Source organism: Leptodactylus fuscus, chromosome 3 (genome assembly GCF_031893055.1).
Source record: "Leptodactylus fuscus isolate aLepFus1 chromosome 3, aLepFus1.hap2, whole genome shotgun sequence".
Taxonomy (NCBI): domain Eukaryota; kingdom Metazoa; phylum Chordata; class Amphibia; order Anura; family Leptodactylidae; genus Leptodactylus; species Leptodactylus fuscus.
In genome coordinates, this window is record NC_134267.1 from 79,046,229 (window position 1) to 79,071,543 (window position 25,315).

A 25,315-nucleotide genomic window follows, 5' to 3' on the forward strand; every position below is an offset into this window, starting at 1 on the left:
GCAACATGGCAGTCTTATACAAGCTCTAACAACAGTGGGCAAGAGTGCAACAGAACTCTGGGCCATGTAAGATTAGGCATACATTACCTGGCCCTGTCAATCAGAAAGAGGGGCAGAGGGCAGTACAGTGCAATGGGAGACTTACCTTTTTGTAATCTGCATCCATTTGCCTACTATTTATACCAGGAGTAGGCAACCTTCGGCACTCCGGCTGTGGTGAAACTACATCTCCCAGCATGCATACTTGCTCTGCTGGTCTTGGAACTCTCATGGAAGTGAATGGAGCATGTAGGGAGTTGTAGTTTCACAGCAGCTAGAGTACTGAAGGTTGCTGACCCCTGATTTATATTCTCTGTTTTAAATATGTTTTATATGGGGTTTTCCCTCTTGTCTTATTGTGTGTATCCTGCCTTTCTATTTTCCAATATTTGACTTGTTTAAATACTCCTTCTATATTTATATGTATTGCTCTCTTGATTTGACCCGTATTTCCTTGTAAACACTATTATAAGATAAGATAATCCTTTAATAGTCCCACATTAGGGAAAATTCAGACGTAGACACACATATGCTGAGAAGAGAAGATATACTAGGAGTCCATAGCAGCTAAGGAATAAAAGAAAGAAGGAAGACTTCATAATCATTAGTTTTCTGTACGGAGTGATCTTCGCATGGTCTGATGTAGATTATACAGCCTGGTCGCGGTTGGAAGGAAGGACTTGCGATAGCGCTCCTTCTCACACTTGGGGTGAAGCAGAGGGTCGCTTACAGTGCTGCTAAGTGCCTTCAAGGTCTTGTACGTGGGGTGGGATTTGTTCACCTGCATGGAGGTCACCACAGACAGTATCCTTCTGTCACCCACCAACTGTACTGGGTCCAGGGGGCTCCCCAGGACAGAGCTGGCCCTTCAGATCAGCCCATCAAGTCTATTTCTGTCCCTGGTTGATATACTGCTCCCCCAGCAGGCCACACCGAAAAAGATGGCAGAAGCAACCACAGAGTTGAAAAAGGCCCTAAGAAGTGTCCCCTGGACTCCGAAGGCCCTCAGCCTCCTGAGCAGGTAGAGTCTGCTGTGGCCCTTTCTGTGCAGCGCCTCCAGGTGATCAGCCCAGTCTAGTTTATTATTGAGGAGCACACCCAGGTACTTATAAGTCCTGATAAGCCTGTATTTATGATACCATGCATTGACATTCTACCTTCTCTCTCATATAATATGAAATACTATACTTGTGAAAGTATTCGGCCCCCTTGAACTTTTCAACCTTTTGCCACATTTCAGGCTTCAAACATAAAGATATCACATTTTAAATGTTTGGGGAAGAATCAAAAACAAGTGGGACACAATTGTGAAGTGGAACGAAATGTATTGGATATTTTAAACTTTTTTAAACAAAAACTGAAAAGTGGGGCGTGCAATATTATTCGGCCCCTTTACTTTCAGTGCAGCAAACTCACTCCGTTCAGATCAGATCAGATCTCTGAATGATCCAATGTTCTCCTACATGACTGATGATGATAAATAGAATCCACCTGTGTGTAATCAAGTCTCCGTATAAATGCACCTGATCTCTCATAGTCTCAGGGTTCTGTTTAAACCGCAGAGAGCATCATGAAGACCAAGGAACACACCAGGCAGGTCTGAGATACTGTTGTGGAGAAGTTTAAAGCCAGATTTGGATACAAAAAGATTTCCCAAGCTTTAAATATCCCAAGGAGCACTGTGCAAGCAATCATATTGAAAAGGAAAGAGTATCAGACCACTGCAAATATATCAAGGACCGTCCGTCTCTCTAAACTTTCATTTCAAACAAGGAGAAGACTGATCAGAGATGAACTGCAGAGATCTACAGGTGAGGTGGGATAGTCTGTCCATAGCACAACAATCAGTCGTACACTGCACAAATCTGGCCTTTATGGAAGAGTGACAAGAAGAAAGCCACTTCTAAAAGATATCCATAAAAATTCTCTTTTAAAGTTTGCCACAAACCACCTGGGAGACACCAAACATGTGGAAGAAGGTGCTCTAGTCTGATTAAACCAAAATCAAACTTTTTGGCCACAATGAAAAATGATATGTTTGGCGTAAAAGCAATACCACTCATCACCCTGAACACACCATCCCCACTGTCAAACATGGTGGTGGACAGTGAAAACAGGGACAGGGAAAATGGTTAAAATTGATGGGAAGATGGATGGAGCCAAATTCAGGACCATTCTGGAAGAAAACCTGTTGGAGTCTGCAAAAGACCTGAGACTGGGATGGAGATTTATCTTCCAACAAGACAATGATCCAAAACATAAAGCAAAACTACAATGGAATGGTTCACAAATAAACGTATCCAGGTGTTAGAATGGCCAAGTGAAAGTACAGACCTGAATCTGTTTGAGAATCTGTGAAAAGAGCTGAAAACTGCTGTTCACAAACGCAACCTTTTTAGTAAAAGTAAGCTGTTGTTCAGCTGTTTTGCAAGAAAGAATGGGCAAGAATTTCAGTCTCTCGATGTGTAAAACTGATAGACATATCCCTAGCGACTTGCAGCTGTAATCGCAGCAAAAGGTGGTGCTACAAAGTATTAACGCAAGGGGGCCAAATAATTTTGCACCCCCCACTTTTCAGTTTATTTGTTTAAAGTTTAAAATATTCAATAAATTTTGTTCCACTTCACAATTGTGTCCCACTTGTTGATTCTTCCCCAAAAGATTAAAATTTGAGATCTTTATGTTTGAAGCCTGAAATCTGGCAAAAGGTTGAAAAGTTCAAGGGGGCCGAATACTTTTGCAAGGCATTGTGTATTATGGTAATATATATTACCATATTTGTATATGTTTACTGTGGTACTATGCATACCCATTTGTACCATGATATTGTCATTTTATGGTTTTACATTGTACCCCATTCAACCTATAGATTGGGCCTGAGAAAGCTCTTTAACACGACCAAAACATCGCCTCTATAATCTGCCTTTACAATTTGTTGATATCTAAGCCAAAAGATTTCTAATGATTTCTCATTATGATTTGTTTCATACAATAAACTTTTGTTACATTTGTATTATTACATCAATGCCTTTGTTGTTCCAAGGAGCTCAGTTGCATGTTGACAAAAAGATGAAGATTTCACTTACTGGTAATTGCTTTTCCCTTTTAACCTCCACAACGGCATTGCTAGGAATTTTCTCTCATTCCCAGGGGCAGGAGACAACCAGAAAGCGTTTACGGGGCCCCTTTAACATATCTGTTTCAATAACCACTGTGAACCTTGTGATGCTCCAAGAAAAAAATAATTTAATCCAAAGACATCCAAAAGACAATCTTCTCAAAGTAAAACATGGTTAAAAAAACAAAACAAACATGCCCAAAGATGATATCAAACATAGCAACATAATAGGGAGAGAAGTCCCAGGCCAGTTGTGGAGGATAAAGGGGAAATCCAGTATTCAGTCATTGTTATCTTTCCCCCAAACCTATACAACGGCACTGCCAGGAGAATTAACATAGGAGCTGTATTTTAGTGTGGGACTACAGATGAGAAGACTTTAAGGCTAAGTGACAAGTTCTTATTTAATTTGTAATGTTTATAAAAAGCCAAAGGATTGGTCCAGTTGGCACTACAGTATATGTATTCAATGGAGGCTGAGACACATTCTTCTCAGGAGGTGGACATGGCTCGAATGGAATGTGTCTTGAGATCCACAGGAGCTGGAATGTCCTGAGACACATAACAGAAGGAAAATGGTCGTTTGATCCATCAAGCAATAATTTATTTATTAAGCTTACTTATATAGCGCCATCATATTCCGCAGCGCTTTACATACATTGTCAATCACTGTCCCATATAGGGCTCACAATCTACATTCCCTATCAGTATATGTCTTTGGAGTGTGGGAGGAAACCAGGGTACTCGGAGGAAACCAGGCAGAACATACAAACTTCTTGCAGATGTTGTCCTTGGTAGGATTCAAACCCAGGACTCCAGCGCTGCAAGGCTGCAGTGCTAACCACTGAGCCATCATGCTGCCCTAATTTTACATATACTGTTCCTCTAAGGGTGCATGCACACTACGTAACGCCGGGCGTGTATGAGAGCCGTACACGCCGGCATTACAGCAGACTGCCGAACACTTTCCATTCACTTCAATGGGAGTGCTCGTAACAGCGGCGTTTACGAGCGCTCCCATTGAAGTGAATGGGAAGTGTTCGGCAGTCTGCCGTAATCCCGGCGTGTACGGCTCTCATACACGCCCGGCGTTACTCAGTGTGCATGCACCCTAATACTTTCCTTGGTACTGCAGGAGAAGGTGGTCATCATTTCCGAATTCTTCTGTTCTGCATAGGTAATTATCACACATCTATAGACATCCAGAATATACAAGGACTTTTCTTTTTCTGAGAGAGAATTCTGGTAAAATGATGGAAATATAACCTCTTGAACAAAATGGAACATGGACACCACTTTGGTCATAGGTTTTCCGGAGAGTACTAGTGTAGAGACTGCTTTATCAGAGAAGCCCTTCTGTTTCAGAAGGGACCACTCAATCTCCAGGCACTTAGTTGAAGCTGGCTGACAGTTGGATGAAACACGGGGCCCTGGGATGTCAGATCTTGACGTAGAGGTACAGTTCATGTACAGTCTTCAAGAGTTGTAGGGGGAAGCAAGACCTCTTAGGTCAAAAGAGGGCGATTACCACTTGGGCCTTTAACCCATGATTTTTTTTTCAGTATATAGGGGAGGAGAAAGAATGAAATAAAAAAAGACAAATAGCAAGTCACTTACTCTTAAGGCGAAGAGATTGATACGTAAAATATAGTACATATCTGCAAGAGTCTGGAACACTTCTCAGTTCAGTCTCCATTCTACCTTTTATTAAAGTGTGTCTGCTAAGAAAATCTGTTTTCAAATCAGGTTTTTTTCTGTTGACCTGAAGATCTTTGCCAAAACTTGGCTCATTGCCTGTTTACATAGGCTATGGCCATCATGTTGTTTAAAAGGGTCTATGATCCCCTTTAGAACTTGTTCCATCTTCTTTAAGGCTTCTCATATAGCAGAAAGCTCCCACAGATTTTAAGAAGTTATTGACAGTGAGTGGTGCCATTTTCTTTGGGGTACAGAGAATGATATATGAGCTCCCCAGCATCTCTGGCTGGCATCTGACAACTGATGAGGTCTCCAGATTTTTTTTCATCGGCTTTTGGACCTTGGACCTATGGGCTTCATTGTATCTCTGATGATAACAGCAGGTGCATAAACTCTTTTTCTTGTGGGAGAAAGAAGGTCATCAGATGAGAATCCCAAGAAAAATATTTTGATAACTTGGAGAGAAGTTAAAATTCTCCATGCAAATCTCCCAGCCTAGGGCTGAAAAGCACTTCAAAGTTAGTTGAACATGGGAATTTAGGGTCTCTTGAGAAGAGGCTATTATCAGGAAGTCATCAAGGTATGATGTGATCTTAGTGTAGACAAGGGGTCTAAAGGTAGAGCTTGGTACCAGGTGAATGGGGACATAATGTGTGTCACTGAGATCTAGCGACACCATAAAACACCCTTGAAATAATAGGTTTACCGTAGCATTGTTGAATTACTTGTATTTCGAATGGCAATTTAGGGATTTTAGGTTTATATTCTCTGCCAGGGGCCCATTTGGGTTCTGGCCAAGAAAAGAATGAGAGCAAAAGCCTTTGCCTTCTTCTTAAGCTGGCACAAGAGCTAGGCCTATTTTATTTATTTATTTATTTATTTATTTTGAAGAAGGCTAATTTCTGTTTCCATCTCCACATGGCCTGGAGAGGAAAGGTTCTTTTTCTCTTTTACTGATGGTTTTCTAGCTGGTCCAGGCATATTCTCAGTGATCTGGCAGTATAAGTTGCTGTGATTCTGGATCTTTGTATAGCTGCTGAGGTGTCCCAGTCTCTCTTTTTTTTTTTTTTTTAAGGTCCCCTGGCAGTAGAGCCATATATTCGAACGCAAACGATTGATTTTGATTTATTTATATTAATTTTGGTAATAGGTGCATTGATCTTTGGCTTGTTATACCATAGGATAGCATTTTCTTCCACAAAACGATACTTCCTTTTAAACTCCTATTTGAACTATGTTATCCTGATCTTTCTGTTCTCTGGCAGTGGGTTTCTTTACATTGATGCTTGTCCATTTGGCGTACTGTTTAATGATTTAGGAGCAGTGGGGTCTTTACCCCAAATAAACAAGCTATAAGGGGCGGCAAAGAAGGGGCTTTAACAGGCTCCATTCAGAAAGCTAATGGTAATAAATGCAAACAAAACTGCAAACAAATGCAGCAGGTAGGCAACACAGTGGCTTAGTGGTTATCACGGCAGCCTAGCAGCGCTGCCGTCCTGGGTTTGAATCCTACCAAGGACGACATCTACAAGGAGTTTGTATGTTCTTCTCATGTTTGCTTCGGTTTCCTCCCAGGGGAAAAAATAAAGGAAAAAATAAATGCAGTAGCAGGAACAAATCAGAACAGGGATGCTAGGCACTTTATATATTGGAATTTGGTGCCAAAACCATGGACAGTGTGTGCCTCTGTTCATGCCTTGTCATACCTTGAATAGGAACTCAGCACTAAGAGGCTGCTCCATTCCTATAGTACAAGTTAGGCCTAGTTCACATCTGCGCTGGTAATCCATTCAGGGAAGTCCGCATGGGGATTTCACGATCTACTTTCCTGTCCGCATGACTCGTGTGGAGACTGGGTGGAAAGCAAACGGACCCCATTTTAGTCTATGGGGTCCGTGTGCTTTCACTGTACACCGCTTGCCAATGCGTTTGGTAGTCCATTCGGGAAGGGGGGGGGGGTCTCCATGCAGACTTCCCCGAACGGATTATCGATGCAGATGTGAACTAAGCCTCAGTGAGGTGCAGCCAGAGAGAGCTGTCATGCCCTAGCATGGAAACTTGCTAAATGTGCTAAAACTTCTTAAAATTAGTCTGGTAAGCAGAGAAAGGTCACTCCTCCTGCATGTATGTGCATAGTTTATGTCCATATTAAATGGAATCTGCCACCTCAACCAAGCAAATTCAATTGCTATTACTGCATTACCAGGATTACCAGTGATAAACATCATACTTTTGTTATGTATAGTACAGACCAAAAGCTTGGACACACCTTCTCATTCAAAGAGTTTACTGTATTTTCATGACTATGAAAATTGTAGATTCACACTGAAGGCATCAAAACTATGAAATAACACACGTGGAATTATAGACAACAAAAAAGTGTGAAACAACTGGAAATATGTCTTATATTCTAGGTTCTTCAAAGTAGCCACCTTTTGCTTTGATTACTGCTTTGCACACTCTTGGCATTCTCTTGATGAGCTTCAAGAGGTAGTCACCTGAAATGGTCTTCCAACAGTCTTGAAGGAGTTCCCAGAGATGCTTAGCACTTGTTGGCCCTTTTACCTTTATTCTGCAGTCCAGCTCACTCCAAACCATCTCGATTGGGTTCAGGTCTGGTGACTTATATTCTAGGTTTTTCAAAGTAGCCACCTTTTGCTTTGATTACTGCTTTGCACACTCTTGGCATTCTCTTGAAGAGCTTCAAGAGGTAGTCACCAGAAATGGTTTTCAATTGACAGTTGTGCCCTGTCAGGTTTAATAAGTGGGATTTCTTGCCTTATAAATGGGGTTGGGACCATCAGTTGTGTTGTGCAGAAGTCATGTGGATACAAAGCTGATAGTCCTACTGAATAGACTGTTAGAATTTGTATTATGGCAAGAAAAAAGCAGCTAAGTAAAGAAAAACGAGTGGCCATCATTACTTTAAGAAATGAAGGTCAGTCAGTCTGAAAAATTGGGAAAACTTTGAAAGTGTGAATCTACAATTTTCATAGTCATGAAAATACAGAAAACTCTTTGAGAAGGTGTGTCCAAACTTTTGGTCTGTACTGTATATCACTTTTATAGATTTGGAAAAAAACAACTTTGAATCAATATGCAGTGAGGCAGTTGGCCCACTTGGGGCAGGCCTTCAGCTCCCAGAGTGCCTCTTGGACTCCTTCCTTCTCATGCCTGTGCAAAGTCTCTCTACTATGACTCATCCCACTTGGAGAAAACTCAGGCAGGTGTGGCGAGGGGTCAGATGAAAAGATATGTTTTTGAGGGGTGGTAGACCACCTTTTAAAACCATATTTTTATCCTCTATTTTCTTTTATAGTCCATTTTTAAGTGTTTTCCTCTTTTTTTTTTAAATGTTTCATATACTAGTCACTTGTGCTTTCACAGTATTCAGCATTTTACACTGGCAATGGATATTGTCAAGAGATTTACTGGAAATTAAAAACACAAACCCTTGCACTCAGTTGAACTTTCATTTCCTGGCGTTGCCAATTAGAAGGCATGTCATTTCATCACACTGTTGGCAATACAATCTAAACATTGTATGGATGGAATTTTGTAAACAAATAATAATATATTAAATATATATATATATATATAATGTATGACCTGGATCTTGTCCACAACATGGTGTTTCTTAAGTTTTCATTCATATATCAAATGGCATTATGTAGTACATTAGCAAATGTATTTATCTGTAGTTTTTAATTGTATATTTTTTTGGTATTGGTTTGCATCCATTTCTGTAATACATATTTTTACATAAAATAAGACTGTTTGTTTTTCTTTGCCCTATAGATGCCTCTGTATCAGTAAACCAAAACATTAGAACCTCCTGAAGGTGTCCTGTATAATCTGACACCAAGACTTTGACAGATCCTTTTACGTCCTATGAGTTGTGATGCTGGACCTCCATGCATTGGATTTGTTTTTTCCAGCACAAATCACTCATGCTCAATGAGTTTGAGATCTGAGACATTTAGAAACAAATCCCCACCTTGATATCTTTAGGAATGGTTTGAGGAACATGATAAACACTTTTTGCATTGTGGCTGGTATGAGTTCTCAGTAAAACCTGGCCCAAATCGTTACTCCTTTTTAATAATTTTCATCTCATACTCAGCGACACATACACACCCGACCATGCAAATGATGTAGAAGCAAATTTTATGTATTTATCAAACCAGACCATATGTTCTTTCAGTTGTGATACTTAAAGGGGTTGTCCAGTCTAAAAATGTATTTATTAATTAGGCCAGGGGAGATGAGAAAAAATAAAATAAAACCATACTCTCCTGTCCCCTGTGATGTTTATCACTGGTAATCCTGGTAATGCAGTAATAGCAGTTGAAATTGTATTAGCTGCATTTCCCAGCCTGAACCCAGTGTGTAGACCCGACTCCAAGTACAGTATTATAGTCATTGATGATGCTAGGAATCCTGTCTGCCTGCGACTCTACTGTCAATACTATACAGTAAAGGCAGGGACTTCGAGCATCATAGGTGACAGTAGTCTGGGTTTCTGGACTGGGTTTAGGCCTGGAAATCTGGCCAATAGTGGCATGAATTTTCCCAACGTGTCACACTGTAAGAGGCTTTGGTTGAATAAAGGAAGAGAGACAACAAAAACACAACAGAATTGCACTGTGGGAATCAAGCCTTTAATGTCATTTAACCAGGCACTTGAACTTCTGGTGCTTAATGCTCAGTAAACCAAGTGGTCAATACACTTTTCTTATGTTAAAACATAGGATCATTGATCCATGTAGTTAAGGCATTCCAGGCACTCAATAACATTTCATAGCTCCATATAATGATGGATAATGACCAGCTGGCTCTGCTTGTTTCCAACTATTCATAATGGAGGAAAAGCTGTGCAGTGTGCCTGTTTGTGTTTGTTCTGTATATGCATTTTAATACGGAAAGCTAACTGTTTTTATCCATGGGGTGAATGTAGTATACCCTAAAACAGCTTCAGGTCTCCTGTTTAGTGCTACTTGGTGTGAAGGGTTAAGGAGTGAACAGATTACTGTTCTAAAGTTATTATAGCTTTATTTGTGCAGAATTGACAGACCATAGGGAGAGATTTGAGAGTGAGTATAACCTGTCTGTTGACCATAGCAATCTAATAAATTTCTTTTATAGTGCTTTTGAAAGCTATGGTTGAGCAAAAAAAAACATTTTTTTTATTTTTTTTTATTTATCTTAACAATTTTCATAAATCTCCCCCTAGTACTTAATAATCTGTCTTATTTTAATAGGTATGTGTTAATGATGTATACGTACACATGGGAGAAAAGACATTTGTACTTTTAAATAATGTTAAAGCAGTTTTCTTTCTTTATATCATTTTGCGAGGTCTGGAAGTTACTTGATTTGTAAATTGTAGTGTAGCCACAAGCCATAAAGACAAATGTTTTTTGGTTTTGTGTCTTAGCAACGTCGATAAAATCCCACAGTTGTGCATTAGTGTCCCCGAAGCCAGCCAAAAACGAATCTCAAACGTAAATGTGCGCAAGTTGCAGTTGCTTTGGATAATTTTCCCCTGGTACATCTGTTACTCGGTGGATTGCTCCAACCTCTGGTGAGAATTGACTTTATGTTGGCCACTAATTATTCTCCTCTTTACTGATGTTGGCTACCAATTCCCATATGAAACGGCAATTTATATACCTCTCTTGCTTCCTCATTAGGTGAATATGACAGTTGATGACGCATTAAACATTGATTAAATATTTCAGCAAGTTGTCTCAACAGGAAATAATAAATGGAAGAACAACAAACACATATTCTTGCATTTGTTTGTTGTTGTTTGTTTTGTAGGGTGGTTGGCCTCAGTGAATATACTTTCACAAATCTGCATACAGTTTGCATTTCATGAACTATTTGTTATATATATATATATATATATATATATATATATAGATATTGATAAGTGTCCAAAATGTGGCTGCTTAATGCTCACTAAACAAAGTGGTCTGTACACTTTTCTTATGTTAAAACATAGGATCATTGATCCATGTAGATGGCTGACTCTAGAAATAACAAAAGATCTCTAGGCTATACCCTCTCTACATACTGTATGCTAGCCAGTTTTAGCCTAGTGTCTATTAGAGTGTGCAACAGAATTTTTCTCTGGATGTTGACAGATGTTGATTTTTGCTTGCACCTCCACCTTACATGAGAGTGTGCGGTACCACTGTTATTTTATACTAGTGTCTGTACAGTAGGAGGCAGACATGACCTGTATCAACTCTTCTGCTTTCCATTGTGCTTTCTTTTTCTTTTTTTCCCCTAGGTGCAGGGGGGGAGGGGGGGGGTCTTCAGTGTGTACAGGGCACCCACCTCTTCCTCTTTGAGCTTGTTGGTCACCAAGTCCCCACTACCATGTGCAAGGTCACAAGCAGTGGCAAAACTATGAATGGTGAACTTTTGACATGAAAAAGAAAGAAGAAAAAATCTGTAGCGGCTGCCGTCGGGCCCCTAATGCCCTGGGCCCTGTGGCAGCCACTACCACTGCTATCCCGGTAGTTACACCCCTGGTCACAAGGTGTAAGGGGTGATCATGCAGTGTCTGAAGATGACAGATTAGGAAAATATTCTGGTTTGGCTGGCTAATCAACGGGGAGGTCCTGGTTCGTGCCTTCACAGCACATGGAATTCCTGGTCATGATCCTCGACAGGGCAAGATTTTTCTCCCAAAGTCCAAGATCCTTCTTTCCAATCTGGTGTGCCCCACCTTCAGAGGAACTCTCCATGTTCGTTTCGTCTCTGCATGCGGGTCCAAGGCACGATGATGTCAACCTTCGAGGCCATACCGTATGCTCATTTCCACTCGTGTCCTTTGCAATTTTTAATTTTGGTCTGCTGGGACAAGTCTCCGTCCAACCTTAAACACTAGATTCTTATGCCTTCCTGAGTTCACAAGGAGCATCTTTGGTGACTCTCCTACCCAGGGGCGTCTGCTTCCTTTTAATCCCTCAGGTTCTCTAAAAAAAAAAAAAAAAACCCCTCAAAGCTAAGGGGTTCCAGCACTCCTGGTGGCTCCAGATTGGTCTACAGGGCCTGGTACTCGGATCACGTTTTTGCTTGCGGACGCTCCTTGGCCTCTTCCTCTGCAAATCAATCTCCTGTATACAGACCATGCTCAACGCTCAAAAGGCCAAGTCTGCTAAGATCTATCATGTGTGGAGGTGCTCTCCTTTTCCCTTCCCAGAATCCTGGCCTTTCTCCAATGTGGTCTGGACCAGGAACTCTTTTTTTTTTTCTCCCCTCTTAAAGGGCAGGTGTCTGCCCTTGCCATTCTTTTTCAGAAGACCCTGGCCTTCCAACCTCAGGTGAAGCCCTTCCTGTAGGGAGTGGCACACTGTGGTACTCCCTGCCATTCTGCTGTGGGATCTCAATCTCATCCTTGAGTTGCTTCAGGCTCTCTCTTTTGAGCCTTTGCATGAGATCTCTCTTCACCTTCTATCTTGAAAGGTTGCCTTGCTGGTGGCTGTTGCTATCATACGCAGGGTCTCCAAACTAGCTGCCCTGTCCCGGAAGCCTCCTTTTCTTGTTCTCCAAAAAGACAAGGCTGTCCTTTGTAGGTCACCATCTTTCCTGCCTAAGGTGGTTTCTTCTTTCTACATCAACAAGCACATTGTTTTCCCATCTTCCTGCGTGATCCGAGTCTACTTCTCTCTCACAGACCCTCATCATACCCTACAAACCAATATATTAAGTTTGTATACCTTTAGACAAGTCGTAGACACTTTATAGCTGAAATTAAGCAACCTTTGGTCGTTACCCACTAACACCGCCAGGTTGGCCTGATGAAGACACCAAACTAGGTGTGGAAACGCATTGCCATTGATCCAATAAAGAATTGATAATTACAGCAGCGCATTTTTTTATTCCTGGAAATTTTTTTGTTTTCTTTAGACAAGAGGTAGGCACTTTATAGCTGAAGTTAAGCAACCTTTGTTTAGAAATTGGTCTTAAATGGCGAAATTGGCCTTTTATGTGGCCAAGGCTTAGTCTGGTAGACAAATGTAATTGTTTTGATGGTGGTTTTATTAGTCTTACACTGTAAGTGCATATGACTTTTTTTTTTTTTTTTTTTTTTTTTTTTTTTTTTTTTTAAAAGGCTGTTTTTTATGTAAGGTTGTATTTTATGTAGTAGATCAGTCGTGAGTTGCTGCATAGACCACTTCATGCAATATTGGACCTGCCATACCACCCAGCCATTAAAAAGGGGAAGGGATACCTTGTCAACCTAACAAATTACCTTAATATACATCTCCTTTAATGGTTTGCTTGTATGATATATTACTCAGATGAATTTTATCTTGGGTCCAGTTCAGACCTCATTCATACATATAGTTGGGGAAATGTTTTTGTAGCCAAAAAAGTTATCATGATATATTGGACTGTGTCCATAGACTTCTGTCCTGACTACAGCATGCATTTGTTTGACTTGATTGAAAAATATGGACTGTAAAACCTTTTTGAATAATAGAGCACTGCAAAAGCTATTACTATTTTATTATACATTTATAACAAAGGAAAATGTTTGCACTTGTGTGAGCGTGGAAGAAAAAACCCTAATAATTGTATTCCCCTGACATTGTTTGCCCTAAAAGTTGTAGGCATGTACCCTCATACTCTCACATATTTAATCCGTGCTACCAGTATCAGATTGTAGAGAGGTACACCTCTATCACAAGGAGAATTGTAACTCCAGATTATGCATTCATAAATTTGTAGGTGGAATAATAGAGCACTGGTCATCATTGAAAGGGTTATCCACTTTCAGACCAATATTAATTAAATGTTATTGTTTGTATAATGAAGTTATACAAATTTCCAATATACTTTCTGTATCAATTCCCCCGCGGTTTTCTAGATCTCTGCTTGTTGTCATTCATTCTTCTTTCTCCCAGTAGATACAAATTTGTCCGTAGTCATGTGATGGACACACAGGTGCACAGCTTGTTACCAGGCAGTTGTCTGATTACTGTGTTGTGACTACAACAAGCTGTGCACTTGTGTGCTCATCACATGACCATGGACAAATTTGTATCCACTGGTAATAAAGTGATTGAATGACAGAAAGCAGAAATCTAGAAGACCAGGGGCAATTGATTCAGAAAATATATTGGAAAATTGTATAACTTTTCATTATACAAACAATAACATTTGCCTCTAAATGTTGATCTGAAAATGGACAACCCCTTTAAGTATTTGTCTTTGCTACATTTTCTCTTTATAATTCTTACTGTATGTATTTATTTATTTATTTAATCTTATTTTACAGATATGACCGTCACAGAAGTCAGCAGGGTAAGCAACTTAATTTGTTTTATTTCCAATCTGTAAGTCTGTTTTAGGTCATCCATAGATGAAAACTATATAAGGTTCTATGACCACTACCATGTACTTCATCCAAGTTCTATCTGTGTTTTTAATGGATAGCACACTGACCCATTATTTACTTATTATTACGATTTCAAGTAGGGGTCAAGAGCTTGGAGCCTGTTATGGATTTGTTGGTGGCATGGACAGCACTGATATCATCCATTTGTCCTTTGTGCAGTTTTCACATAGACCCATACATGTACACATTTGTTGTGGTGCAGTAAAGCTCTTTGAAATGCAAGCTATACCTTTATCATGCAACTGATCTTTGTCATAGTACTGACCAACTTGGGCTCATGCACGCACTCCCTAGCAAATTTTATAACACTTTATTTAATTTATTAAATGATATTGTTTCAATATCACTTACTTGTTTTCAAGTATTTATTGAATGGCAAAATAAAAAACTGTCATAATACTACCATACCCTACAAGTACGTCAGAGATCAGATAGCCTAGAAACAATGTACAAGAAAACTTGTAGTAAACGTAAACTAGTAAAGGGTCCATGTGTCCGATCACCGCGGTTAAATGATGGCTAGGATAATACATGTCAAAAATACATATACATACACAGTAAAGCAAATGAACAGCAAAAACAATCATTATAACATGCAAATGTAAGACTTTGAACCGTGTTATAAAAAAATCATTCGCAGTGAGCAAATTTTTATGGGGGTAAGAGAGCTCAGTCTTCAATGGTAAGGACCTCTGCCATGATGGGGGTCAGTGGGCCAATCATTGCATCATTGGGTTATAACTGAAGGCAATATGACAAACCTAGGATATGTGACCTATTTAGCCAAGGCAACCAAAGTGTGTTTGAGTATTATTTAGGATAGAATGAATCTTTTCAAATAACATAATTGTATCAACATGTTTAATGTACCTCAGAGACTAAGAGATTAGACAGGCATGGAGGCATACAGGTTTAAGACCCATTAAGAAAACAGGCGCCAAAAAGGGTACTGTTGGTCCTGAAAGGCGCTGGATCATTCTTTGAATGGTCAGCCAATAATTACAAGTGGATAGGTCCACTATTTCTGTAGGCCATCATCATAATTATGGCAACCTCAGAAGAACAAGGGTAAGATCTGAGGAGATATATATGGTCCTATGTAATATTCTCAGGGATGTTTCCATGAGAGTCATCTGCCAACTTCTCTTACTAATAAATGTCGTAAGAGAATGCAAAAAGTGAAAGCTCTGATGGGTTTGATAGTTCTCACTTGGAGGTGGTGTGTTGATGTGAATGAAGTATTCCTTAGTTACTACATGTTACTACTACAGGAGGAAGTTATTGAAGAGCGTAAACCTAGCGTGTTTCCACCAAATAAAGGACTCTGGAAGAGAGGCCCGGCGGGTGCAAGTTATGGAATCTTGTCATTCTCCAGAGAAGTAACATGAAATCTGTAGCTCTGGCAGAATGGGCAAGAGAATGATCGTGGGGACCAGAGTAGAGCTTGGAGCAGGGCTGGGGCTATCAAAGATGATTCCAAGGACACCCATTGTAGGCAGTCTGTAGTATTGTAGATGGGACATACTTGAGATAGTCATTCAACAATATATTTACTATGATTTGGGCCACTCTTAAGGACATTGTCTAAGTGGTCTTCTTCCATTAACTAAGTATGAGTGTAGTCAGCTAAGGCCTTAGGGCCTTGCAGAATTTATGCAAAGTCTGGGAAACATGCAACAGGTCAGATCAGGCTGGACAGGTTGTTAGAAGGAGCCAGGGTCAGACATGGGTAAACAGCAGGGTTGGAATCTGCAAACAAGCAGAAGGCAAATGCAGGTAGATAAACAGATGTTGCTCAAGAAGCTTCTTGTATGTGAACATGCCTTTTATAACCAGTGGGGGCTGTGGGGCTTAGCCCCCTTAAAGGGGCTGTCCCAACTCAAGGATCCTCTCTATACTGGTAGCTTATGTAAATTGAAGCCTTTTTCTAAATCTATTGCTTTAGAATTTCTGCTTTGTTTGCCTGGTATGTGAATTTATTCCCCCGTTGCAATAACCACAGACCTGGGAGATAGGTCAAGTGACGTCACTAACTCAGTACCAGCAGAACAATTGGCAGGGAAGGGGGGTGGGAGAAACACAGGAAGTGAGAAGCAGACACTGCATACAGCCTGAATGAGATGAGAGAATTCCTTTAAGGAGCCACATGTGCACCCGATGGGTTGTTACAACAGGGCACAGAGGTAGGAGAGAAATTTTGTCATCAACTGGGAGGAGGAAGGACCATGCACCAGAATTGGGGTTTGATCTCTGGGCTTTGGCTGCAGTTCACTACACACCACCATTGTTACAAATTGCTCTGAATAAATTCTACTGACTTGTAGAATAAAGTTAATTTTACTGCACAATAAAAGATTTAGAAATAAACACACACCTCTACAAAATTAGCAGGAATGCAGGATATTTTTTCCTATATGGTGCTTATTATTCTCCAGGGACCAAACCTAAAAAACAGTGTTCCTCACCTCTCTGGCGCAATCGCAGACCTCAAAGTCCTTGATGTCTGGCAGAAGCACCAAAGAGAGCAGGGAGCTGTGTTGGAGCTCAGGAGGTGTGAGAAACACGGTTTTTAATGTTTGATAACCTCCCTGGGCCAGCGATCATTATATTCTGAAGTTTCAAATGAAATTGCAGCTAGAACATTGTAATAACTGAACCGAACTAGCTAATGGGAACAAAAACAAACTCATTATCCTGGTTGACATTCCAATTTGGTTATTTTTTGATTACTCGTCCAGCCCTAAGTAATAGTAACAATTAAAACCTGTCCTATAGAAGACAAGCCCTCTTATGGCTGTATGAATTGAGTAACAGAAAAAGAAAAAAAAAAGATGGCTCTTGGAAGTTTAAGATCAAAAGTCAGGAGGCGGAAAATATTTTAAATCTGCATTTCTGCGATTTTTGGTGTTTCTTTAACACATGCACCTGTAAATATATACCTGTGTGGTTATGTATGAACTGCTCACATCTTGCAGTTTTATGGAAAATACATTTTATTTGCAGAAATAAAATGTTTGATCATGGACTTTAGTGGCATATTTGAATTGTACAATTTTTGCTTGTAATCTCTGCTCCAAAATTGCTTAAAGGGATTCTACCATTAAAAAAACTTTTTTCTGTGGCTAACACGTCGGAATAGCCTTTAGAAAGGCTATTTGTCTCCTACCTTTAGATGGGATCTCTGCCTCGCCGTTCCTTAGTAATACCGGTTTTTACCAGTATGTAAATTAGTTCTCTGGCAGCGATGGGGGCGGGCCCCAGCGCTGAAAATGCGATGAGGGCGTCCCCACCGCTGCCCAAGAACAGGATCCTGCCCCACCTATGTCTTCTGCTGGATGCTCCCCTTCTTTCTTCAGCAGCGTCCCTCTGTCGGCTCTTACACTAGCAGAGCCGACTGCGCATGCGCGGCCTAGTTCTAAGGAACGGCGCGGCGGAGATCCCATCTAAAGGTAGGAGACGAATAGCCTTTCTAAAGGCTATTCCGACGTGTTAGCCACAGAAAAAATGGTAGAATCCCTTTAAGACCCCATGTTGCGGAAATGCAGCTTTTTTTTGTTGCAGATTTTATTGCATTTTTTGAGCCAAAGCCAAGAATGGCTACAAAAGGAATGGAAAATATAAAGGAGGCTCTTATACTTCTCCTGTCTGTTCAATCCACTCCTGGCTTTGGCTCAAAAAACTGCAGCAAAATCTGCAACAAAAAAAGCTGCGTTTCCACAATGTGGGGCCTTAGCCTAAAGGTGGCTGTGTGCGCGCGTGCATGCGTGTGCATGTGTATATATACACACATATGATAGATATAAAATATTTTTCATTATAGGTTGTATTTTTACATTCCTATGCTGTACATTCTTAAAAAAATAAACATAGATGTTTTAACATATTAGTGGACGATTTCAAAATATTGCTGGTCCTCTGTTGTGTTTTTGAGAGTACAAGCTATTGCCAATGTTGATTGTGGTGTATATAAATTGTGTATATCTTGATCTATTATTTTATGTGTTTTGTGAGTGTAAGATTTAATGAGTCTTAGGTGAAAAATGTGTTTTAGTGAATTTTTTTCAAAAAATGATTTGTGTTTGTCACAAAGTTACATGAAGGTAAACATGGCTAATGATAAATGAGATAAATGTAATTAAGTTATCTACTTTTAAGAAATATATAGGGTTTTAAGGGTGCACTTGCTCTACACGGTGTATAATCCCTACATTTTATACCTCAATATTTCCAGCATAAGACTATGGCTCCAATTGTGTAATTGTGTTTCTGCTGCTTTTTTCAGCTCTCCCTGTACAGTACGTGATTTAGTGTGCAGTGGCTCAGAACCGAGGAATACTGTACTGTACTGTATATGGTACAGTCTTCCTCGGTTCCGAGCCGCTGCACACTAAATCATGTTAATCCTTTCCTACGCGGCGTTGTATGGTACATGTTTCTGACTTGCGTCGAAATTCGGTTTACGATGCCGTGTAAGAACGGATCAACTTCGTAAGTCGAGGACTACCTGTATATAGGAAAATTGTCATTTTTCCGCAAGTTCCCCCCCCCCCTGCAATGTGTGGTTGGGATTAGCCAGAATCTCATTCACTTTGGTCGTACTATAAAATACTGTGTTTTTGTTCTGCTTCATTTCCACAGCAGCCAAAAACACTGTTTCCACAATAATGAGGCTTAGCCTAAAATTTTTGTTCCTTCCAGTTCTGATAATGCAAATGCTTTCCAAATGCTGAACTCTTATTTTTTGGTGGTGTGCTGCATAAAACTTTTTGTTAAGTTTAAACTTTTATATAAATGTATTAGTATTTTTTTTTTTTTTTAATAAAACATACATATCAAAATTACATGAAGGTGTCTGTTCAAGTGGCATTATTACAATGATACAGGTGTCTACTTTCAGAAAATATATAGATATGGGGTTTAGTAAGATTTTCTTAATAGTGCAAATTTAGGTTGTACATTTCACAAGTGTGAAAATTGTCCCTTATAAAACACAAGTACAGGTAGTCCTCGGGTTACGACGTTTCGTGATTACGACTAGAGATGAGTGAGTAGATCCTTGCTAGTTGGAGTGCTGGCAGCTTGCATTGATGCGGGAGCCTGAAAACTCTTGGCAGTGAAAGGGTTAAAGCTAAGCCGCTCAGCCAGTAATTTGATCCAGCTGGAATTGGTCAGTGCTTTCACTTACAGAGAGGGAAAACCTTGGCGCCCAGAGCACTGATTGTGGCTATAGCTACACCTAGGTATACATTCACCGCAGTAACTGTCCTGGGTCCACCGTGTAGCACCAACCCTACTGATTCAATTTAAGTATTTGCTGTAGTTCAGTGTAACTCTGAACTGCAGCTATAGCTCAATAGGTAAAATCAGTAGTAGCGCTACAAAATGTCTCCATGTAGTCCTGCCCATTGTATTGAGAAATAGGAGCAAATGTATATCAGACTCTTCTACAGTGGGCCTTAAATCTGATATATAATGTATTCTTTTGGACCCAACTCCGGAGCTGATTCCTAGGCACTGCCATATGCAGAAGTGGGAAGGTTATTTAGGAGAAGCTCTTTCGGACATGTCCCAGACTATCATATGGAGGCGAGGACCTCTTGGTGCATCACTTATAAAGAAAGCTTTTACAAGATGCTGCTACCACACCCCAGGCCTTATCCTCTCACGAAATGCTACTACTCCTAATATGTGCTGCCAGTCAAGCCCACATTTTCCAACCTCTTTTGGTCCTTCCCTTTGATCTAACCCTTCCATATCCAGACATGATACATTGTATGTTTGTCTTCCCCCTCCTTCCTCATATATATCTCCTCAACCTGCCCTCCGGAAAAACTCTTTACAGTTTTTATTACATATCCTTATATCAGCCTGATGCCACCTAGCTAAGCATTGGAGTCAGACTCTCCTTCCTTCACTGGAAGAGTTGTATACGAGACTGAGAGACTCTAGGATCCTTAAATATCTGACTGCCCCTAATAAAGAGGGTGACCAATTCCAGGCCATATGGCTAACCTGGGATACATTCTGAATACAATATTTAACCTATAGAGGTCTTCTTTTCCTTGTAAGCCTCCCTTACCAGGTAGAGGCACTAGTTTACTTATGGTTATCTTTTTCCTTCTCTTCCTCTCCCTCCATACTTTGCCTGTAATTCCTGAGCCTAGATACAAGCACTGCTTTCTTTCTTTTTTGTTTTTGGTGTTTTTGGTCTGCCTGACTTTTTATTTGTTTTCTTTAACTGTTGAAATGTATTAAATTTACAATTGTCAAAGAAATAGCAGGAACTGTGTCAAATTTCTGCAAATCAATGAGCACTTCAGCTGGTTAACTTGCAGCAGTTGTTGGTAGCACCTATGTAAGCATGTTGTAACAGGTGTTTCTTCTCTCTCTCCAGCAGTACCAGGATACTAATATGCAAGGAGTTGTGTACGAATTAAACAGTTACATGGAACAGCGACTAGATGCTGGCGGGGACAACAAATTACTTCTCTATGAATTAAGTGATATTATCAAAACAGGTACTAAAATACATAAATCCTGATATTTTAATATAATTTTTTCTATATTTAAATATATATTTTAAATATAGTTAATTTCAGTGACCTTAATGTGTATACACAACTGCTTTTATTACCTGTAGCATTATTATAAGTGACTAGTAATTAGTATAATTGGAGGTAAAGACAATGGGGATCATTTATCATCTTGCACAATTTTTTTGTTACTACTTTGGTGTGTGCTTTTTTATGGCTTTGCATTCTGTGTGCATAATTTACTGAAAAGGCACAATTGTGTTATAAATTTTGTGCAAAATTCACCTAATGAAACTTGTGATTTAAATGTCAGATACATTTTTTTTTTAAATTCTACCTTATACTGTAGTGAAGTTGCCCCTGTTGTAGCTACTTGATATGTAGAAAAAAAATTCTGCTGAATTTTGCTCTTCTGAAAAAAATCTAATTAATAAAACAAACCTAGATCACGGTCCTCACTACACTTGAGAAAGAAGTTCACACTCCGAAACGCGTTGTGTATGTTGTTGTTGAATAAAGAAAAAGTATCTGATTGAATATTCCCGGGTTAAGCATGGTTCTTTCCCTTGACCTATTTGGAAATCTGTTTTTGGTCCTTTCGGTATAGATCATGGTGCTGGGAGACAGACTTACAGCCTAATGGTATATATTGTAACAGAGCCCAGCTTTTTATACCATTTTACAGATAAGACTAAACAATAAACACAATATATGGGTTCTGACTAGAGATGAGCGAACAGTGAAATATTCGATATTCGTTTAGAGTAGAGCCTCAATATTAGACTACTCAATTGAATATATAATTATAATAGAATAAGTCCGTTTTTATTCAACTGCTAATTAGCCTCCACTGTGCACCGGAAGTGTCTCTGTGCACTGTCTGCTCTGTGTACATACACAGAGAGAATAGCAGAGAGGAGTGCACAGTGAGATTTCTGGTGCACAGAGAAAGTTAATTGGTATATCAATAAAAACTGACTTATTCAAAATCTACTGAGGCAATTTACATACAAAAGGTAGGTGTGGAATAGCCTTTCTAAAGACTATACAAGGATGTGCTTATCTAAAATTGAGGTTTCCCAAAGATAGAGCCCCTTTAATGTGTACATGTTTCTCAGTAATTTATAACATTTTATATGTATTATAGGGAATGGGGAGTGATTTTAAATTTTTATTTCCTTTTTTATGAATTGCATTATTATTTTTTTTTCTCTCTCTCTCTCTAGCAACAAAAGCTGATGGATTTGCACTATATTTCCTTGGAGAATGCAATAATGTAAGTTTTCTTCTGGTGTGTGTATTGTCAGACACTTGCCTAATGCTTTAATGAAGTTTCCGTAATGTGTGGTGGACCCCCACAGATCTGATATTGATGATCTACCATAAATATTGGTCACCTGTATTTATATCCTGGAAAACCCCTTTAGGCTTAAAGGGATTCTACCACTAAAGCAACATTTTTTCTAATTACCACATCGGAATAGCCTTAAGAAAGGCTGGTCGTCTCTTACCTTTAGACATGTTCTCCGCAGCGCCGTTCCTTAGAAATACCGGTTTTAACCGATATGCAAATGAGTTCTCCGCACCAATGAGGGTCGGGCCGCATCGCTCAAACGGCAATGGGAGCGTCCCCACTGCTGCCTGAGAGCTCACTCCAGCGCCGCTTCCATCTTCAGCTGCAACCCCGCCTCTTCTGTCTTCTGTTAGTCCAACTTCCGACGCCTGCGCAGTACGCTCCTGTATTGAATTACAAGAGCAAGAGCGGCCTCCCAAAAATGGCCGCCGGCCTTTCTTAAGGCTATTCCGACGTGGTAATTAGAAAAAATGTTGCTTTAGTGGTAGAATCCCTTTAAAGTCCCACGTTACATAATTACATAGTTTCTTAGTAGAAGAGGTTGGATGAAGACAACAGTCCATCAAGTCCAACCTTTAACCCTACAGTCCCTTACAGTGTTGATCCAGAGAGAGGCAAAAAAAACCCATGCCAATTGCTCCATTTTTTGGTTGGTTGCTATGGTCAACTCCCCATGTCTGCCTGTGAGGCGGCTCCTTCAGGTCATAGTAATACTGTGAGGGCTGCTCTGTATTACTATTCATCCTATTACATCTCTTATCAGTGTCAGGTGAATACTAAAGGCTCATAATACTAAGGACAGTTTTTTAAAATGCCACCCAAAAAAATGCCATCTATTGGGCAAGTTTGTCCAAAAGCGAAGAACGCAAAATTGAGTCAAAGAGCTGAGACAAGTAAACAAAGTGACTCGCAGCTTGAAAAGAAACAGATGAGACAGGCTAAATGTAAGGGCCCGTTCACACACAGTAAACACGTGTGTATTTTGGCAACCTACACATGTAAAAAATACACATGTAAAAATAAGACTCCCATGGACTTTAATGACATTTTACACGTGTATTTTGATGTGTATTTTGATATGTTTTTTTACATGTGTAAAAAAAATGTCATTGAAGTGAATGGGAGTCTTATTTTTACACGTGTATTTTGCCAAAATAAACGAGCATTTACGCCGTGTGAACAGGCTGTAAGGCAGCTGAGACATCAGAGCAACGGGAATGTTGTCTACACAAGAACTGGATAAGGCAGGCTGAAGCAAAGGAATATGGAAACATCTCAACAAAAGGATGAACGTTCTGAAAATGACCGTATACGACATATGCAATGGGGCTGTCTAGTCTAGCAACCACATACATGTCCATTGATTCACTTATGGAGAGTGAACAAGCCATAATGTATCCATTGGAGTTCCTGAATTCTTTGGAGCCTCCTAGAATGCCACCGCATACACTCACTTTATAAATAGGAGCTACAATAATTTTGCTTCGGAACCTTGACCAACCAAAAATAAGTAACAGAAGGGGCAACACGGTGGCTCAGTGGTTAGCCTTGCAGCGCTGAAATCCTGGGTTCCATTCCCCCACCAGGAACAACATCTGCAAGGAGTTTGTATGTTCTCCCCGTGTTTGTGTGTATTTCCTTCCATTCTACAAAGGCAAAAAAAAAAAAGTACATTGTGATCCCTATATGGGGCTCACAATCTGCATTAAAAAAAAAAAAAAAAAAAAAAGTGTAACGGCACAAAATTGTGCATTAAGAGTCTTCATGCCCAATGTTATTGATGCCACTATTCCTATGGGAAACTCTAAGGGTACATTTACACAAAGGAAAATGGCACTGAATTGGGTGTGGAATCCGCGTCAGATTCAGCACTGAAAAAAAAAACACCTCCCAGTGACTTCAATGGGTTCCATTTTTCTCCATGTGAATGAACCCTTAGGCTCTGACCCAACGGGCGTGAACGCATCACGGTTCTTCCTGCAGAGCTTTGAACAGAAAGTTCATGACGTTTTCCTCCCCGGACTTTCTGTTTACAATTATATCTACGGTAAAGCCACCGGCATTTCCGTAGATATAATTGACATGCTGTGATTTTCAAAATTGCGACGGCTTTGGAAATCACAACGTGTCCGCGCTGTGATTTTTCCGCAAGTTGGGCACAGGATTCACATGAATCCCATCTACTTTGAAAGTACTGTAAAACACTGCGATTTTTCCCGCGGGGGAAAAATTACAGTGTTTCCGGTCCGTGGGGCCCCAGCCCTAGAGAGCAAATGTTTTCATTCCGCGTATTCCTTTGCTACCAAGCGACATGCCCTTCCCAATCCGACTTGCATTTGCTATGACTATAAACAAAGCACAAGGTCAATCACGTAAAGTCGCCGGCATTAATTTGGAGAGCCTGTGTTTCTCACATGGACAGTTGTATGTTGCTTGCTCTACAGTGGGTAACCCCCCCCCCCCCAAATCTTTTCATATACAGGTATGCACCTGAAGATAAAACCAGAAACATTGTGTACCAAACAGCACCACAATAGATAGTTGTATAACTGTAAACCAATGTTACTCTTTGGTCCATGAACTACTTATAGATTATACTGAAGGGAGGGGGAAGGGCTGCACTATGTTGTTAAAATTGTTTGTGTAAGGGACCATAAATTTTAATTTTTGATTAAAAAAATAGTTCAAGAAAAAGGTGTAATAGTTTATACTACATAATATGTATTGAACATTTAAAATCAATAAAAATGTCAAATTAGTAAAAAAAAAAAATTAGTGAAATGCCAAAATAATAAAAATTTAAAGTGGAAAAAAAGATTTACTGTAGCTCTGAGAATGTCAATTTCAGTGTGACACTGAAAATTTTACTTTAGCATAACCAACAATTTAACATATTTTTCGCGAGCGAAGCCACAGGTAATCTACTAGTAATATATAAAATAACAGGGAATAATAATTCACCTTTGAAAAAAATCACAAGAAAGGGATTGCTTTGCACCTAAATTTGAAAGGAGTAGGTGGTCAAAAATACGAGCCTTCTCTCAGTGACGCTAGGTTCACACCTGCGTTCAGCTGTCCGTTCTGTGGTTTCCGTCTTCTGCATGCCAGAAGACGGAAACCACAGACCGGGTCCGGCCGTGAGCAGCGGTGAGCGT

At 39.9% G+C, this 25,315-nt stretch overlaps 1 protein-coding gene across 2 annotated transcripts in view; it reads left to right on the top strand.

The window, feature by feature from the left end:
* PDE10A (phosphodiesterase 10A) overlaps positions 1–25,315 on the top strand; it is a 300,316-nt gene that overhangs the window by 240,332 nt on the left and 34,669 nt on the right. For both annotated transcript variants that reach the window (XM_075267819.1, XM_075267820.1), the window contains exons 3-5: positions 14,154–14,179; positions 20,668–20,791; positions 22,033–22,082. In XM_075267819.1, the coding sequence (XP_075123920.1) occupies positions 14,154–14,179; positions 20,668–20,791; positions 22,033–22,082 (200 nt within the window). The remainder of the gene's footprint in view (positions 1–14,153; positions 14,180–20,667; positions 20,792–22,032; positions 22,083–25,315) is intronic.